A 20,137-nucleotide genomic window follows, 5' to 3' on the forward strand; every position below is an offset into this window, starting at 1 on the left:
ACATGGTTTTTGGCAGATGCTAAGCAAGATTTTGTAACATCGTGACTAGTACTGATACAACAAAATTGAGCTTATATTGAAGACAAATGTTCTAACATATGTCATGATATTCTGAACCAGAACATCAATACAGACTGTTTTAAATCTTGACATATTTGATTTGATTTTGTGATATCTATTTCAGATATATCTTAATAATATTCACAGTTCAAGAAGATTTTAATCTGGAACCTTAGAGTCAAATCATATCAGAATTAAATAATATTGGTTGATTGAACGATTTAGGAAAATTAAATATTTGTTCCAAGATTCAACAAAAAGGGCTCTGCAGATTTGATGCAGTCACTAGCGTATGGATTAAATAAATATTAGGGCAAAGGTTACGAAGCCCATGGGCTTCCAAAAGACTATTTAAAGAGAACCCTAACCTAATGAAAAAAATATATGAAGAATTACAAATTAGGGGAAGTCTTAGGTATGTTGTTTTGAGAGTCTCGTGTGGTTCAAGTCTCCCACGTATCTTTTGATACTGTGTGGAAGACTATATGTTGTTTTATTGTTTGTCAAGCTATCAGCTCTCACTCAAAAACCTTTAGGTAATGAGTTTAGTTTTTGTTCTCACTCTTTAAGCTTTTAAGCATGAGAGTTGGGTTTTGTTCTTGATCAAATCTTTTAAGCAAGATCAAGTATTGTTCTTAGTTAGGGTGCTTAACTAAGTTCTTTGATTGAAAAATGTGATCTTTATACTTGGGTTCCCTTGGTCATAGAGGGTGTGATTGTTTTATCACTATAGTGATTGGAAGTGGGACGACGTTTTCTCAGATCTAGATGTCAGCTTCTAGGCAAAAGCAGCAACAGGTAGTGATTAGGCGAGAAGTTATAAACTAGGGGTGTTTAGGCATTGAACTAATATTGGTGACAATTGACTACCTTATTGGCTTGGTATCCCCTAAATTAGGTGATGTTGCACTGAATTTGGTTAACAATTCCTATGTGTTATTTATCATTCTTCTTTTTTTTTCTACATATTTTTTTGTGTGGTAAATATGTGTGTTGTGAGCAGATGATGTCAAGACATATGTCTTGATATTGTTGTTTGAGTTTAGACATCAATCTCAACTTGTGATTTATGCTGGTTGTCACTCTATGATTTATCTGCGTGCAAAAGTTATAGATGAATGCTATTATTCTGTATCAAGATCAGGTTCCATAATGTATGCCTTGATGTCATGTTCTGATGTTGGAACATCAATATTAACATGTGGTATCTGCCACTGTACCAGAAAATTTCAATTGGCATCAGAGAAGGCACCCTCTCTATTTATTGGGTGAGCTTTAGGGAGATAATTTCCTGGTACTGTATGTCTCTTGAAAAGCTAGAATGATAGTATTCTAGAATGTATTAACAGCAGTATCTTGAAGGTTGTCAAGATTGTATCTCTAAGCTGTGATCAATGGATCTAATGAGCTATATTCAAATTGATCATTACAAGAGGTGTGACCAACGATAACTGGGAGTTTCTCAAGTCCACTCATAAATACACATCCAAGCATTTTTGGAGAAAAAAGCATGATTTTTTTCTCTCTAACTCTACAAGAGGTTGTTACCAAATTTCTATTGAAGGGTTACTATCAATGCTATTATGTATTGTTATTAGGTTCTGGAAAAATAAATATCAAATCTAGATTTCAAGAACATCTGTTTTAACATCAGCAAGATCCTTGATGTTCACGTAAAACTTGATCAACAAATATGTGAAGGCTTTGGACTTACTTGGGCATAACGCCCTTCTTTCTTCTAGAATCAACTGAATGGACCTTCTATCTCCAGACCTTTTCACGACTATTATCTTGATTTTGTACCTGTTTAAACAGGATAATGAGGTTCTTTTGTGAACTCCTGCAATAAAGACTTAACTCATGTGAGTTAACTGTATCAAGTGAACATATATATGAGGAGAAAAACAAAAGGTAGCTATTTCTCAACTGTTGTTAAAATGATTGTTTGTACACTATCTTTAACCTGCAAGATGAGGTAACCTATTTGAACTCTAAACTTGAAATCCTAATCAAGTTTGTGAGAATGGTGAACAATTAGTTCCAATATGTTGAGAAATGCTGCAAGATCAAAATATGACTAGATATCTAAAGGGATATGGTTTGATTTTCAATGCTTTAATAAGAAAAGGAAATATGTAGTGACATAAATATGCTTCTATTCACGACAGAGTTGAGTCAGCGATGTCAAACAACATGTCTCAACATTATTCATGACTTCAAAACCCTCATGTTACTTGTTATTTCTTTGAAATTATGATTGGCATGAATTTTAGTAAAACTAACTTGGAAGAAACATGTTGAAAAAATTGTTATCAACTTGTAGACTCAACATGTGGAATGAGATGGCCTAACCAAAAGTACAGTTTGAATGCAGTTGTTCATTTACAGATAATTGAATATTCTATGAATATTAATAGATCTTATGTGGTGTCCACGACTGATGAATCAAAGACTTTGTTGGTTTATTCTATTTTCTAAATGTTGAGACATTTTAGGAAGGTTGAAACTGTAGGATAGAAAAACACTTAGAAAGGGGGGGTTTGAATAAGTGTAGTTTAAAACTTATAAGATAAAAACAACTTGCACAAGTATTTTTATCCTGGTTCGTTCTTAACAAAACTACTCCAGTCCACCCTCGACAAGGTGATTTACCTCAACTGAGGATTTAATCCACTAATCACACGAGATTACAATGGTTTTCCACTTATCCAACTGCTAAGTCTTATAGAGTCTTCTGATCACAGCCTGATCACTCTAGGAACAATCTGCTTAGACACCTGCTAAGACTTCCTAGAGTATACTGATCACAACCTGATCACTCTAGTTACAAACTGCTTAGACACCTGCTAAGACTTCCTAGAGTATACTGATCACAACCTGATCACTCTAGTTCTTACAACTTAATGTAATCAAATTCTAAGAGTATTACAATGCTCACAACTGTGATATTTCTCTTAAAGTTTAAACTTAATCTCACTAATATATTACAACAGCAATGTAGTGAGCTTTATGATGATGAAGTTTGAGAGCTTTTGAATTTGACAGCGTTTCAGTATAATGCGCGAGTGTTGTATTTAGCTTCTCATCAGAACTTCATATATATAGGCACTTGAGAAGATGACCGTTGAGAGCATTTAATGCTTTGCGTAATCCGTACAGCATTGCATTTAATGTTTCATTCTTTTGTCAACTACCTCGAGCCTTGTTTACGTTGTGTCTACTGACGCTGCCTTTAATAGCTTCTAACGTTCCTTTTGTCAGTCAGCGTAGCCTACCATCTAGTACTTGCTTCTGATCTGATGTTTGTGTAAACAACGTTTGAATGTCATCAGAGTCAAACAACTTGGTGCAGAGCATCTTCTTGTCTTCTGACCTTGAAGTGCTTCTGAGCGTGATACCATGAGAACTTCAGTGCTTCTGCTTCTGATCTCAAGTTCTTCTGATGCTTCCATAGACCCATGTTCTGATTCTGCTTGACCATCTTCTGATGTCTTGCCAGACCATGTTCTGATGTTGCATGCTGAGCCTTCTGAGTCAAAGCTTCTGAGCGCTGACTTGTGCATACTCTTTATATATTTCCTGAAAAGGAAATTGCATAGTATTAGAGTACCACATTATCTCATACAAAATTCATATCCTTGTTATTAGCAAAACTAAGAATATTGATCAGAACAAATCTTGTTCTAACAGAAACATTTTAGGAAACTCTATATTGAAGACCTATTTACTTGCAAATTCCACTGACTAACATTTCTGCTAATGTCTCTGATTGCGTGGAATCCCTGTTAGAACAAGATTTGTTCTTATCAATTATCTTAGTTTTGATGATAACAATAATATGAATTTTGCTTAAGATAATATGGTACTCTAATCCAATGCAATTTCCCTTTCAGGAAATATATATAAAGAGTACGCATAATTCAGCACTCAGAAGATGTGTCTCAAATGGTTCAGCATGCAACATCAGAACATGGTCTGGCAAGACATCAGAAGATGGTCGAAGCAGAATCAGAACATGGGTCTATGAAAGCATCAGAAGAACATGAGATCAGAAGCACTGAAGATCAGAAGATGGTATCACGCTCAGAAGCACTTCAAGATCAGAAGATGCTATGCACCAAGCTGTTTGACTCTGATGATATTCAAACGTCGTAATCACAAACATCAGATCAGAAGGAAGTACAGGTGGCAGACTACGCTGACTGACAAAAGGAACGTTAAAGCTACTAAAGGCTACGTCAGTAGACACAGCGTGAACAAGGCTCGAGGTAGTTGACAAAAGCGTATAACATTAAATGCAAAGCTGTACGGAACACGCAAAGCATTAAATGCATTCAACGGTCATCTTCTCAACGCCTATAAATATGAAGTTCTGATGAGAAGCAAGGTTAACGATTTCGCACCAATACAATTCAAATTAACTTGCTGAAACTCTGTTCAAATCTAAACTCAGAATCTTCATCTTCATCAAAGCTCACTACATTGTTGTTGTAATATCTTAGTGAGATTAAGCTTAAACTGTTAAGAGAAATATCACAGTTGTGATTAAAGCTTTTTAGAAGCATTTGTAATACTCTTAGAATTACATTAAGTTGTAAGGAACTAGAGTGATCGTGTTGATCAGTATACTCTAGGAAGTCTTGGCAGTTGGCTGAGCAGTTTGTAACTAGAGTGATCAGGTTGATCAGAATACTCTAGAGGAAGTCTTGGCAGTTGGCTGAGCAGAAAGTCTTAGGAGTGAACTAAGCCTAGAGTGATCGTGTTGATCAGTAGACTCTAGAAAAAGTCTTAGGAGTGAACTAAGCAGTTGTTCCTGGAGTGATCAGGTTGTGATCAGAAGACTCTGGAAGACTTAGTTGCGGCTAAGTGGAAAACCATTGTAATCCGTGCGATTAGTGGATTAAATCCTCAGTTGAGGTAAATCATCTCTGCGGGGGTGGACTGGAGTAGCTTCGTTAACAGCGAACCAGGATAAAAATAATTGTGCAATTTATTTTTATCGTCCAAGATTTAAAGTTACACTTATTCAATCCCCCCCTTTCTAAGTGTTTTTCTATCCTTCAATTGGCATCAGAGCGCCGGTTCTAAGGTGCAAGCACTTAACCGTGTTTAGAAAAGATTCAGGAAGAGAAAAACGCTTCATTTAAAAGATGGCTGATGAAAGTGAAAGGACTACACCTACACCTGCATCTACATCTGGCTCTGCTGAGCAATACAACGGTAACAATGGTTATACTAGACCGCCGGTATTTGATGGTGAAAACTTTGAATACTGGAAAGATAAACTGGAAAGTTACTTTCTGGGTCTAGATGGTGATCTATGGGATCTTCTGATGGATGGTTACAAACATCCAGTAAATGCCAGTGGCGTAAAGCTGACAAGGCAAGAGATGAATGATGATCAGAAAAAGCTATTCAGGAATCATCATAAATGCAGAACTGTTTTGCTGAATGCTATCTCTCATGCTGAGTATGAAAAGATATCTAACAGGGAAACGGCCTATGATATATATGAGTCCTTGAAAATGACTCATGAAGGAAATGCTCAAGTCAAGGAGACCAAAGCTCTAGCCTTAATCCAGAAGTATGAAGCCTTCAAGATGGAGGATGATGAAGACATTGAAAAGATGTTTTCAAGATTTCAAACTCTTACTGCTGGATTGAGAGTTCTTGACAAGGGATACACCAAGGCGGATCACGTAAAGAAGATCATCAGAAGCTTACCCAGAAGATGGGGTCCTATGGTGACTGCATTCAAGATTGCGAAGAATCTGAATGAAGTTTCTCTGGAAGAGCTAATTAGTGCCTTGAGAAGCCATGAGATTGAGCTGGACGCAAATGAGCCTCAAAAGAAAGGTAAGTCTATTGCATTAAAATCAAATATCAAGAAATGCACTAACGCTTTTCAGGCCAAAGAAGAAGATCCTGAAGAATCAGAATCTGAAGAAGAAGATGAACTGTCCCTGATCTCCAGAAGACTAAATCAACTCTGGAAGAGCAAGCAAAGGAAGTTCAGAGGCTTCAGGAGTTCAAAGAAATTTGAACATGGAGAATCTTCTGATGACAGAAGAACTGACAAGAAGAAGGTCATGTGCTATGAATGCAATGAACCAGGACACTTCAGGAATGAATGTCCAAATCTTCAGAAGGAAAATCCCAAGAAAAAGTTTCATAAGAAGAAAGGTCTTATGGCAACCTGGGATGAGTCAGAAGATGATTCAGAAGATGAGCAGGCCAACTGTGCGCTGATGGCGACAGAAGATGACGGATCAGAATCTACATCAGAATCAGATTCTGAAGAGGTATTTTCTGAACTTACTAGAGATGAGTTAGTTTCCGGTCTAACTGAACTTCTGGAACTCAAGTCTCAGATTAGTCTCAAATACAAAAAGCTGAAAAAGCAATTTGAATTTAAAACAAAGAAGCTTGAGTTGGAAAATTCTGAATTAAAAGAAAAACTTTTAAAACTATCCAATAATGTTGGATCTCCTTCTGATTCAGAAAAATCCACTCCCAGTCTAAACCATATTCTGAAAGAATATGATTTAAGTTTCAGGAAGTTCTTATCTAGAAGTATTGGCAGAAGTCAGCTAGCTTCTATGATATATGCCGTATCTGGAAACAAAAGAGTTGGCATTGGTTATGAGGGTGAAACCCCATACAAACTTGAACCTGTTGATGAAATGAAAATTACATACAAGCCATTGTATGATCAGTTCAAGTATGGCCACTCTCATGATATTAGGCACACCTCACATGCACAAAGTTTTCACATAACACACACTAAGAAGCATGTGACACAACCTAGGAAATATCATGAAACTCACATTAAGAATTATCATGCTGTTCCTTCTATTGCTTATAATGTTAAACCCAAGTTCAATCAGAACTTGAGAAAATCTAACAAGAAAGGACCCAAGAAAATGTGGGTACCTAAGGATAAGATTATTCCTATTGCAGATATCCTTGGCTGCAAGAAGGACAAAGCACAACATGTCATGGTACCTGGACTCTGGATGCTCGCGACACATGACAGGAAGAAGGTCTATGTTCCAAGACCTGGTGTTTAAGTCTGGAGGAGAAGTCAAGTTCGGAGGAGATCAGAAGGGCAAGATAATTGGCTCTGGAACTATAAAGTCTGGTAACTCTCCTTCCATTTCTAATGTACTTCTTGTAGAAGGGTTAACTCATAACCTCTTATCTATTAGTCAATTGAGTGACAATGGATATGATATAATCTTTAATCAAGAGTCTTGCAAGGCTGTAAATCAGAAGGATGGCTCAATCCTATTTACAGGCAAGAGGAAGAACAATATTTATAAGACAGATCTGCAAGATCTTATGAGTCAGAAGGTGACTTGTCTTATGTCTGTTTCTGAAGAGCAGTGGGTCTGGCACAGGAAATTAGGTCATGCTAGTTTGAGAAAGATTTCTCAGATTAATAAACTAAATCTGGTCAGAGGACTCCCTAATTTGAAATTCCAATCAGATGCTCTTTGTGAAGCATGTCAGAAGGGCAAGTTCTCCAAACCTGCATTCAAGTCTAAGAATGTTGTTTCTACCTCAAGGCCATTAGAACTCTTGCACATTGATCTGTTTGGCCCAGTCAAAACAGCATCTGTCAGAGGAAAGAAATATGGATTAGTCATCGTAGATGATTATAGCCGCTGGACATGGGTAAAATTCTTGAAACACAAGGATGAGACTCATTCAGTGTTCTTTGATTTCTGCATTCAGATTCAATCTGAAAAAGAGTGTAAAATCATAAAGGTCAGAAGTGATCATGGTGGTGAATTTGAGAACAGATCCTTTGAAGAGTTCTTCAAAGAAAATGGTATTGCCCATGATTTCTCTTGTCCTAGAACTCCACAGCAAAATGGGGTTGTAGAACGAAAGAATAGGACTCTGCAAGAAATGGCCAGAACCATGATCAATGAAACCAATATGGCTAAGCATTTCTGGGCAGAAGCAATAAACACTGCATGTTATATTCAGAATAGAATCTCTATCAGACCTATTCTAAATAAGACTCCCTATGAATTGTGGAAGAATAAAAAGCCCAACATTTCATATTTCCATCCTTTTGGATGTGTATGTTTTATTCTGAACACTAAAGATCATCTTGGTAAGTTTGATTCCAAAGCACAAAAATGTTTTCTTCTTGGATATTCTGAACGCTCAAAAGGCTACAGAGTATACAATACTGAAACATTGGTTGTAGAAGAATCAATCAATATCAGGTTTGATGATAAGCTTGGTTCTGAAAAACCAAAGCAGTTTGATAATTTTGCAGGTTATGATATTGACATATCAGAAGTTGTTGAGCCAAGAAGCAACGCATCAGAAGCAGAGCTTCTCAGAAGCAAAGAATCTGAAGATCAAGTATCAGCTTCTCTGGAGGATCTAAGTATTTCTGAAGAACCATCTGTCAGAAGATCATCCAGACTCATCTCTGGTCATTCAGAAGATGTCATTCTTGGAAAGAAGGATGATCCAATCAGAACAAGAGCATTCCTTAGAAACAATGCAGACTGTCAATTAGGTCTTGTATCTTTGATCGAGCCAACTTCTGTTGATCATGCTCTAGAAGATCCAGACTGGATAATTGCTATGCAAGAAGAACTGAATCAGTTTACAAGGAATGATGTTTGGGATCTTGTTCCTAGACCAGATGGATTCAATATAATTGGTACAAAATGGGTCTTCAGAAACAAGCTTAGTGAGAAAGGTGAAGTGGTAAGAAACAAAGCCAGACTGGTGGCTCAGGGTTATAGTCAGCAAGAAGGGATTGACTACACAGAAACCTTTGCACCAGTGGCCAGGTTAGAGTCTATTCGTCTATTTATTTCTTTTGCCACTCAACATAACATCACTCTTTATCAGATGGATGTTAAGAGTGCCTTCTTAAATGGTTATATAGATGAAGAAGTTTATGTCCATCAACCTCCTGGTTTTGAAGACTCTATGTCTCCTAATCATGTTTTTAAACTTAAGAAATCATTGTATGGATTGAAACAGGCTCCCAGAGCTTGGTATGAACGCTTAAGTTCTTTCCTTCTAGATAATGGTTTCACTAGAGGAAAAGTGGACACTACTCTCTTTTGTAAAACCTTTGAAAAGGATATTTTAATTTGTCAAATATATGTAGATGATATTATTTTTGGAACATCTAATGCTACACTTGGAAAGGAGTTTGCTAAGTCTATGCAGGCTGAGTTTGAAATGAGCATGATGGGGGAACTCAAGTACTTCCTTGGAATACAAATAAATCAAACATCAGAAGGAACGTATGTTCACCAAACCAAGTATGTGAAGGAACTTCTGAAGAAGTTTAATCTTCTAGACTGCAAAGAAGCCAAAACTCCTATGCATCCAACATGCATCCTAGGTAAGGATGAGGTAAGTAAGAAGGTAGATCAGAAGTTATACAGAGGTATGATTGGATCTCTTCTATATCTGACTGCTTCTAGATCTGACATTCTGTTCAGTGTTTGTTTGTGTGCTAGATTCCAATCAGATCCTAGAGAATCTCATTTAACTGCTGTTAAGAGAATTCTAAGGTATCTGAAAGGTACTACTAATGTTGGCTTAGTTTACAGAAAATCTAAAGAATACAACTTAGTAGGATTCTGTGATGCTGATTATGCTGGAGACAGAATTGAAAGAAAAAGTACTTCAGGAAGTTGCCAATTTCTTGGAAGTCATTTGATCTCCTGGTACAGCAAGAAGCAAGCAACTATTGCTCTATCAACCACAGAAGCAGAATATGTCGCTGCTGCTGGTTGTAGTACACAGATGCTCTGGATGAAGAGTCAGTTAGAAGATTATCAGATATTTGAGAGTAACATTCCTATATTCTGTGATAATACTTCTGCTATATGTTTATCTAAAAATCCTATTCTTCATTCAAAAGCTAAACATATTGAGATAAAACATCATTTCATAAGGGACTATGTTCAGAAGGGTGTTATTTCTTTAAACTTTGTTGATACAGACCATCAATGGGCTGATATCTTTACAAAACCCCTGGCTGAAGATAGGTTTAAGTTCATTCTGAAGAACATCAGTATGGATTTATGCCCAGAATGAGAAGATGAGAAGTTCTCATGTATGAGTATCTTCTGAAATGAATGTGAAACATTACTTTTAATCAGAAGTTCTGATTGAATTCTTTTAGAAATTATGATTCGGTTATTACTAACGTTTCATTGTCTAAGTTGATTCAGAACCTCTTTTAAAGCAAAACAGCTGTTACGTTTTATCTCGGGATGGTAAACCTGTCATTACTATTCATGGATAAGCGCGCGTGCAGTTGAAGGGACGCCGACCATAGGTAACTGTGCTAGTCACCTCATTTGTCTTTATTATCTCTCCTCACGTCATTTAACATTAAATGCTTTTCATCATTCGTTCATTTCTTTTTCTTTTAAATACTCTTCAAAATGGTTTTTGTTTTCCTATCTCTTTGTTTTCCTCCTAAATTTTTTTTTCTCTCTCTCTCTCTCTCGTTTTTTTTCTCTCAAAACCTAGCGATCATCCTAAGCCTGTTGAAGCTCCATGACTCAAAGGCGACAGATCTCTGTGCATCTCGGGATGGCTCTTCTAATACCGCTCAAGTCAGACTCTTCTTTGATGTTGTTATCAACTTTCATCCAAAGACAGAAGACTTTCTTGAGATATGCTCAACGTCTATGTTGAGGGAAAGCCCCGTTTGCAACATTAGCTCTCTGTCTGTGAACTGTCCCTCACTTCCTCTTTGGTTCTGGGATCTCTCCTACAGTGGAGGTTTCAGTCTGGAAGACAAGAAGTCCTCCGGGACTCTTGATGGGTTGACACAGAGCGTGTCTAGCTAGGGTTCTGTTTTTAATTTTTGTAGTAATTTCCTCTTTGGAAATTCTACTTTGTATTTGCTAGGAATGTTTTTCATCTTGTTAAACATAGGAACCTTTTGTAATATCTTTTGATTATCAATGAAAAAGTTTCCTTGTGTTTTACATTCCAGTAAATGTTCTCTTTTGTCGTTTTATTCATCTAAATCTGTTTAAATATTCTTTTTGATGTTATGACAAAAAGGGGGAGAAGATAAATGATAAATGATTTGATTAAATCTATCAGTTGCTGGGTAAAGGCTCCCACACATAAATGATAAATGATTTGATTAAATCTATCAGTTGCTGGGTAAAGGCTCCCACACATTTCACTAACAAGAACTGCAAGTTCTATATGGTTTAAGTGTTTTGCAGGTACAGAGAAGTGAAGTGAATCTTCAGAAGCAAACACTAGAAGCAAAACCATGGAAACTGAAGCAAGCTGAGTGCTGTCAAGCTTCAGGAATCAGAAGCACTGAGAATAGAATTTGAATATATTGTCTATCCTGTTCTGACAAAATTCTATTTGCTCTGATACATATAATGTTATGGCTCTGATACATTATTTGCTCTAATACACGTTTTTAGCCTAAATGCTCTGATACATTTGGCTCTGATTTATATAATGTGTTCAAACATACATTTTATGTTCTAACTCGTTCATGCTGACTTTTGTCGTTTAGTTTTTGTTCTGTAACATTTCAGGATGTAGAGATGCTCTGATGATGCTCTGGTACATTCAACAATGTTCTGATACAAATCTAGCATGAAGCGATGATTGGTAGACATTCAAAGTTCTGAAGCTATCCGAGGGAAGCAGAAATCAGAAGATGTGAATGCTCTAAAAGATCCAGAAATTCAAGTTCTGAAGCTGTCCACAATGGAAGCAGAAGTCAGAAGCTGTGAATGTTCTGAAGATCAAAGAAACTCAAGTTCTGAAGCTGTCCACAATGGAAGCAGGAATCAGAAGCTGTGAGTGTTCTAAGGATCTAAAGAAATTCAAGTTCTGAAGCTGTCCAATGGAAGCAGAAGTCAGAAGCTATGAATTCTCTGAAGGCAGAAGCTTACATGATCGTCTCTACCGAAATAATCAGGGAAGTCTTTTATCAAAGTTCTTCGAGTATTTATTTCAGGGGGAGATTATTTATCTCAGGGGGAGATTGTTAATCTCAGGGGGAGACATATTCATATGCTTATGCTATAGCTGTGTAATTTGTCTTTTGCCGTCTACTCTTTCTGATCGCAAATTCATATCATTTATATATGTTTTTGTCATCATCAAAAAGGGGGAGATTGTTAGAACAAGATTTGTTCTTATCAATTATCTTAGTTTTGATGATAACAATAATATGAATTTTGCTTAAGATAATATGGTACTCTAATCCAATGCAATTTCCCTTTCAGGAAATATATATAAAGAGTACGCATAATTCAGCGCTCAGAAGATGTGTCTCAAATGGTTCAGCATGCAACATCAGAACATGGTCTGGCAAGACATCAGAAGATGGTCGAAGCAGAATCAGAACATGGGTCTATGAAAGCATCAGAAGAACATGAGATCAGAAGCACTGAAGATCAGAAGATGGTATCACGCTCAGAAGCACTTCAAGATCAGAAGATGCTATGCACCAAGCTGTTTGACTCTGATGATATTCAAACGTCGTAATCACAAACATCAGATCAGAAGGAAGTACAGGTGGCAGACTATGCTGACTGACAAAAGGAACGTTAAAGCTACTAAAGGCTACGTCAGTAGACACAGCGTGAACAAGGCTCGAGGTAGTTGACAAAAGCGTATAACATTAAATGCAAAGCTGTACGGAACACGCAAAGCATTAAATGCATTCAACGGTCATCTTCTCAACGCCTATAAATATGAAGTTCTGATGAGAAGCAAGGTTAACGATTTCGCACCAATACAATTCAAATTAACTTGCTGAAACTCTGTTCAAATCTAAACTCAGAATCTTCATCTTCATCAAAGCTCACTACATTGCTGTTGTAATATCTTAGTGAGATTAAGCTTAAACTGTTAAGAGAAATATCACAGTTGTGATTAAAGCTTTTTAGAAGCATTTGTAATACTCTTAGAATTACATTAAGTTGTAAGGAACTAGAGTGATCGTGTTGATCAGTATACTCTAGGAAGTCTTGGCAGTTGGCTGAGCAGTTTGTAACTAGAGTGATCAGGTTGATCAGAATACTCTAGAGGAAGTCTTGGCAGTTGGCTGAGCAGAAAGTCTTAGGAGTGAACTAAGCCTAGAGTGATCGTGTTGATCAGTAGACTCTAGAAAAAGTCTTAGGAGTGAACTAAGCAGTTGTTCCTGGAGTGATCAGGTTGTGATCAGAAGACTCTGGAAGACTTAGTTGCGGCTAAGTGGAAAACCATTGTAATCCGTGCGATTAGTGGATTAAATCCTCAGTTGAGGTAAATCATCTCTGCGGGGGTGGACTGGAGTAGCTTCGTTAACAGCGAACCAGGATAAAAATAATTGTGCAATTTATTTTTATCGTCCAAGATTTAAAGTTACACTTATTCAATCCCCCCCTTTCTAAGTGTTTTTCTATCCTTCAATCCCTAGTGCATGTTTGTTCTCTGTTGGGATGAGAATTATATGTGTTATGCAAGATATTTTATCAACTGGAGAAACATGTCGAGTGAGATATTCCATGCAGGATCATCCGACATCGTATCTGTGTACCTGGGCTTTTGGAATCTGTTTAAGTTGTTACAGAAGCAAAATATTTGGAGAATATTAGGAATCCCAATGTGGCACTTGATTTAAGGATAAAAGATTTATCTATTTGGAAGATGTCGCCATAGTTTCTAAATATGGAAAATATTTAGGAAATTGATGATTGGATACTATTTTTATGGAGAATCTTGTGCAGATTTTTACCAGTCTCCTTGTTGCGTTTTGAAGCCTAAATCCAGTCCAAACGTGTGCTATAAATTGAAGACAACAAACCTAGTTTTGAGTAGAACTTATGGGGAATAGGTTAGGGTTTGTGTGTAAATTGTGAGTCTCTCTAATATCATTCATGATAAAAGAGTAGGATTTTTTTTGTGTTGTAAGTTTTGGCATGCATTCATAAGTTGTTAAGTACTGAATGTATGTATGTCACTTAGGTATCATTGACATGTTGTTCTAAGTGTGGGTTGCTTGTGTTTCAGGCTATTGTTCTTGATCGAAGATTTTAATAAAGATCAAGTTTTCTTGATTAAGAGGTTCTTAATTTATTGTTTCTTGTAATTGAAGATTAAGATAAAGCGCCGTAAATATCAGTAATTATGATTGTTATTGCGAGCCATCACTATGATGATTGGAAATGAGAGGGGTTTCTCTTATCTAGGAAGTTCGTAGGTAGAAGTTGCAGTGGGTAGCGATTAAGTGAGAATTTTTTAACCAGAGGTTGTTTAGATTCGAATTGATACTGATAATAGTGGATTTCCTTCCTGGTTTGGTAGCCCTCAGAGTAGGTGTGGTTGTACACCGAACTGGGTAAACAATTCTATGTATTTAATTACTTTCCAACATTGTTTTTATATCATCGATATCTGCCCATTGTATGTTGTTCAGAGATCAACGTCTCGACATCTCTTAGGACATATGAAATCTGAAGACGAGAATTTCACTACTGACAGGGGCTTGAACAGAAAATTTCACATATATGGGAAAGGATAAGCATATCATGCCACATTAATCTAAATATATATATGTCTATCCTAAAGGTTGGCCAAACAAAGGACAAAACACATTGAAGGTGTTTTCCTTTGCTTTTAAGAAGAACACTGGTATATCTTCTTTGACATTGGCTGTTCCAAACACATGACTAGGTGAAAGAGTCATGATGATCTTTAAAAGATTATCTAGTCTTGTTGAGGTTCTCTTGCTGAAAGAACTAATGACTAGTATGATAATCATAAGCCAGTTGTGTGACCAAAGATATAAAGACAGTGCTAATTGTCTAGTCACTAACAAAATGAATGAAGATTAATAGGGGAGCTAAGTCTAAAAATAGTTTTTATTTTTGGGGTTCCTCAAGAATCCACTAGCTAATCTACATGCTTACTGATCAAAATCAATTTGAAGCCTAATTGTCATACTGAAGTGGCAACATCAGACTGTTGACAAAGTTTTAGAACTACTTACTAGGAGTCCAATGAAGATTAATACAAGGTGGAAGGTTTGTCCTTACATTTGTTGATGATTTTTCTAAAGAATCTCCTGATTAATTCCTATCAAAGAAAAATCAAAGATCTTCATCATCTCCTTTATGATACCAGAAGGATATACTCTGCTGATAATAGAGTTGTTGAAGGCTCCAGAACCTAAGTCAATGGTTGAGTCATGGAGAAAGGGCATGATGTCCAAGCCGATGTTGGAACATCGATCATCTAAGCAGGTTGGTACTCCAAGAGAGAGACTGATTCAAAAAATAGAGCTATAAGGGTAATCTAGGAATTTTGTACTGCTAAAGAAATAGAGCTATAACTTTTTGGAAGACTTGTTAACAACATTTCTTTCTTCCTCATCTAGTGATGCGTAAAAACTCAGAGAAACATGTTCCAGTGACATACAGAATGTCAGTTCAAATGTTGGAACATTTGTTTTCAGTAGTCAATGCTTGTGAAAGGAAAAAGGAGAACAAAAGAATATCCCTCTCACATAATAAGTGGTGCAATGTTTCAATGATGATTTCACGTATTTCAAGCACTCTCTCATTGACCAAGTTTTCGTTACAAGTAAATCATCGTTACAACCAAGGTAACTAACTCTCTTTGAACTTAAAAATCTTACTAGTTGCTCTTTCTCTTAAGCTGCGTTTATTTACGAACATATCAAAAAAATGGTGGGGACAAAAAGGATCTTCTGCTAAAATCCAAGAAGGATGAGACTACTAACCCAAAGAAGATTGTGTCCAATATTGGAACATTTATTAGAGCATCAGTAATAGGAAAGTAATTTGTGTAAAAGATGAAGTCATTTAAGAAAAATTATGTTCAAGATTCTAACTTAAAAGCCGATGAAGATTGGGTCAACTACAAGGACTCGGGTGGAAGAATTGGGTAGTTTTAGTTTTGTTGCTTTTTTTTGTGTCTATCAAATCTTTTAAAAAAATTGATGTTTCTTGTTTTCTTCTTTAGTAGGTGTCTTTTCACACTCACTTTGTTTTTGTCAATTTTTTGTCAACTTTTTTAACTTAAAAATTAGATTGTTTATTTATTTTGATACTAATTTGTATATAATCATAAAAATTACATGGTATGTAATACTTTATTTTACATTTTAATCTACAATAATATTTTTTAACGACATATTTTGGGGAAGTTAGGGTTCTAAGCAATTTGAAATTGGGGATGTTAATGCTACTTATTTCAGTCATAAAAATTTAACGACATATTGGGGACCGCTGCTACAATAATATTTTTTTAACGACATATTTTGACAAAATTTATTTATTTTCTTATTTAAGAGTAATTATTATTGAACATGGTAACTCAATTGATAAATATTTAAATTATTATTAAGTTAGGTATTAATAACAGATTTAAATTAAAGACTTCACTATAGATGAACTTTTAATTATTATTACTTCGTCTAAAATATAAAAAAAAATAATAATTCTTTTATTAGTACAACTACAATTCTCTTTATTATTAAAAAATAAAATCTTTGATTTTAATTTAGTAATGAACATTTTCATACTCAAACTCAAAAATGAATAAAACATAAAATCTTTGATTTTATTTTAGTAATGAACATTTTCATACTCAAACTCAAAAATGAATAAAAAATCAAATGTTTGATTTTATTTTAGTAAGAACATTTTCATACTCAAACTCAAAAATGAATAAAAAATCAAATGTTTGATTTTATTTTAGTAATGAACATTTTCATACTCAAACTAAAAAATGAATAAAAAATCAAATGTTTGATTTTATTTTAGTAATGAACATTTTCATACTCAAACTCAAAAATGAATAAAAAATCATCTCTGTAACCATATACAACGTATGTATTTACTTTCTTTTTTTCATGAAGAGCCAATTTTAATTATTACATTACAGAGAGTTGTTGCAAAGTCTCAGTAACTCAATTTGGAAATGCATGTGCATAATATCATATCGATTCTGTGACCCTATTAAGAATGATACATAAAAGAAATATGGTTATAAAAGCAATGTATTGAAGAGCATTTTTACAAACTAAAACATTGCAGCAATGGCTTCCATTCACATTCACATTGTCACCATACTTCTTCTCTTTGCCACTACATGTCATGCTGTTGATTCCGAGGATGTTTCATTGCATGACTTTCGTGTTCCTGACGTTGTAGTTGCTGCAGATGGAACCGGAAACTTTACAAGAGTGATTGATGCGCTACTGTCAGCACCTATTCGCAGCAAGATACGTTACGTCATACACGTCAAGAAGGGGATTTATAATGAACATGTTATTGTTCTTGAAGAAAAATGGAACATCGTTATGGTTGGCGATGGCATGGATGCCACAATTATCACTGGTAGTTTGAGTGTGAAGCATGACCACTTGAGCACCCCCGAAACAGCTACCTTTAGTAAGAAAATTTACAAGCTTCTACTTATATATTTTGACATGTTCTATTCAATTTTATTTTATATGATTTCACAAAAAGTAATGTGTAAATGTATTTGTTAGATTTGTCGTTGGAAGTAGGGGTGTGCAAAAATATGGTTAATTGAACCATATACTTAAACTGAATTGGATTGAACGTTAATGAACTGAACCACATATTATAAACAATCCAGTTAACCAAATTTAAACTTCTTTGAACTGTTTATCTATTTTATTTTTAATTTTTTTTATAAATTTTCAAAAATTTTAAAAACAACTCTCGGTATATTATAAAGACTAAATATAACAAATTTTATACTATGTTAATAATATTGTGTCAGCTTTTCCTTTTTAAATTGCAAATGACTAATCAATTTATTTGATGGAATATATGAATAAATTGTTTTTTATCTTGATTAATCAATTCCAAAAAGCTTAGTAATTTGTTAATGATTTCATAATCTATCAATGAAGTTTGTATCTACCAGAAAATTTAATGTTTCAGAATTTTTTAAAGTTATCTAATGTAAATGTAGTGTCAGTGAACAATTGAACCATTCTGCAAGGCACTTCTCAAGTCTTCTCTTCAACTTCTGACTCTTGTTCCATTTTATCTTCAGGCTTTTTTCACTTTACTATTTGTATGTTCCTTCCTACTTGCGATTGGAAATTCATTTCTTTTTCTCAGTTTGTGAATAGGTTCATATATCAGTTTCATTAAAATATCAATGTAGGATAAGTTTACATATAAGCCATTTTCATTAAAATATCAATGTAGGATAAGTTTACATATAAGCCATTGCAATCTAATAATTCAGATCAAAATTAATTTTACAATTCTTTCAATTTTTTCTCATCTCTATTAGATTTCATGCAAGATAATATCATATTCTCGAGTTTTGCTTTCAAAGATAGTATATGTTGTATGCACAAACAATAGTATGTTTTCTTAACTTTGCAATTTATATATATATATATATATATATATATATATATATATATATATATATATATATATATATATATATATATATATATATATATATAATTATTTATTTATTTTTTATAAATAAAATTTCAAAATAAATTGATTTTAAAACAATTTGTAATATAAAACTAGTTTGCAACTACAAACTGGTTTTAAACCAGTTTATATATACAAACCGGTTTAAACTAGTTTATAACTGTATTGAAACTGTTTAAATAGTTAACTGAATTGTTGTTAATGTGGTTATTAATAATTGAATTGAACTATTTACATGGTTCAATTCAGTGCAGTTCATGAACCATGAACACCCCTAGTTGGAAGACTGTATTAGTTTATCTCATATTTTTCATTATTTTATGAAGCTGTTTCAGGCAATGGATTTATTGCACAAGATATGTCATTTGAGAACACTGCAGGGGCTCTAAACGGCCAAGCTGTGGCATTATATTCAACCTCAGACAAATCTGTCTTTTATCGATGTGGAATTTCCGGCTACCAAGACAGTTTGTTAGCTGACTCCGGTCGTCAATACTATAGGGAATGTAGAATCCGCGGAAGTGCGGATTATATATTTGGGAGAGCCGCCGTGGTGTTTCAATACTGTCAAATATTGGTTAAAAAAGGGTCAACCAACCAAAATCCCATCACGGCCCAGGGTGGACCACACGATAAGCAAACTACTTTTGGTTTCACATTCCAGTTTTGCAACATCTCGGCCGATTTGGATCTTATTCCCTTCCTTAACTCGACTCGTAGTTATCTCGGACGACCATGGATGAATTACTCCAAAGTCATCTTTATGGAATGTCACATAAGTGAGGTGATAGATGGTGAGGGATGGCTCAAGTGGGGTGGCACCGACCAAGCACAAGATACACTTTACTATGCTGAATATAAAAATTATGGCTTAGGAGCCGGAGTAAAGAATCGAGTTAAATGGCCAGGGTACCATGCTCTTATTTATCCTAAACAGGCTTTAAACTTCACGGTTGCTCATTTGATTTCTGGATATTATTGGTTACCATCCACCGGTGTACCTTTTACTCCTTACTTTGGAAGTGGAAAATGAGAAGCGGTTGCAGAAAAACATATCTATATCTATGTAGTATTTCCTTTCATTAATTAGGTTCTAGTTCATCATCTATAGTACAAGTGTTAAAGTTTGAAGATTGATTATGCAATTACAATTGCTATATAGTTTAAGTATTAGAGTTTGAAGGTGGATTAAGCAATTACAATTGCTATATAGTTTAAGTGTTAGACTTGATTCCTGTTTGATAGCTGCTAAGCTTACGAATATGTATTATTTCTTGCATATGAATTGATATTTGATGTTTGGTAATTTGGCATTTTAGTTCTTATGTTAGGCTTATGATGATTATCCATTTCATAATGCATTTCAGACAATTCCATGGTCAGCAATATCTTAATATAAGGTTTGGTGATTTTATTCTTGGTGTGTGTAAGTCATGATATTTAATTCATTTATGGATCATGAAATTTTTCACTAGTTTAAGGCATGAAAAAACAAACTAAGCAGCATTACTTACGTGTAGAACAAGTTATTAGTTGGACTTTGTAAAGCATTTGCAGTAAAATAATTTCCATCCCACAAAACAAAA

General features: G+C 34.9%; 1 protein-coding gene across 1 annotated transcript; it reads left to right on the forward strand.

Moving 5' to 3' along the window:
- The first annotated feature begins 17,124 nt into the window (after window positions 1-17,124).
- LOC131623198 (probable pectinesterase/pectinesterase inhibitor 44) lies at window positions 17,125-19,728 on the forward strand. The gene is made up of 2 exons (XM_058894201.1): window positions 17,125-17,510; window positions 18,878-19,728. Exons 1-2 carry the CDS (start codon window positions 17,156-17,158, stop codon window positions 19,582-19,584), a joined length of 1,062 nt encoding a protein of 353 aa, XP_058750184.1. The 5' UTR covers window positions 17,125-17,155; the 3' UTR covers window positions 19,585-19,728.
- Window positions 19,729-20,137: the final 409 nt, after the last annotated feature.

This window comes from Vicia villosa, unplaced genomic scaffold, assembly GCF_029867415.1.
Source record: "Vicia villosa cultivar HV-30 ecotype Madison, WI unplaced genomic scaffold, Vvil1.0 ctg.000058F_1_1, whole genome shotgun sequence".
Classification (NCBI taxonomy): domain Eukaryota; kingdom Viridiplantae; phylum Streptophyta; class Magnoliopsida; order Fabales; family Fabaceae; genus Vicia; species Vicia villosa.

Excerpts from the sequence above, each read along its gene's own strand:
- LOC131623198 (XM_058894201.1), top strand. The coding sequence starts at position 17,156 with ATGGCTTCCATTCACATTCACATTGTCACCATACTTCTTCTCTTTGCC. Across the intron at positions 17,511-18,877 it reads CCCCGAAACAGCTACCTTTA|CTGTTTCAGGCAATGGATTT; the intron begins GTAAGAAAATTT and ends TATTTTATGAAG.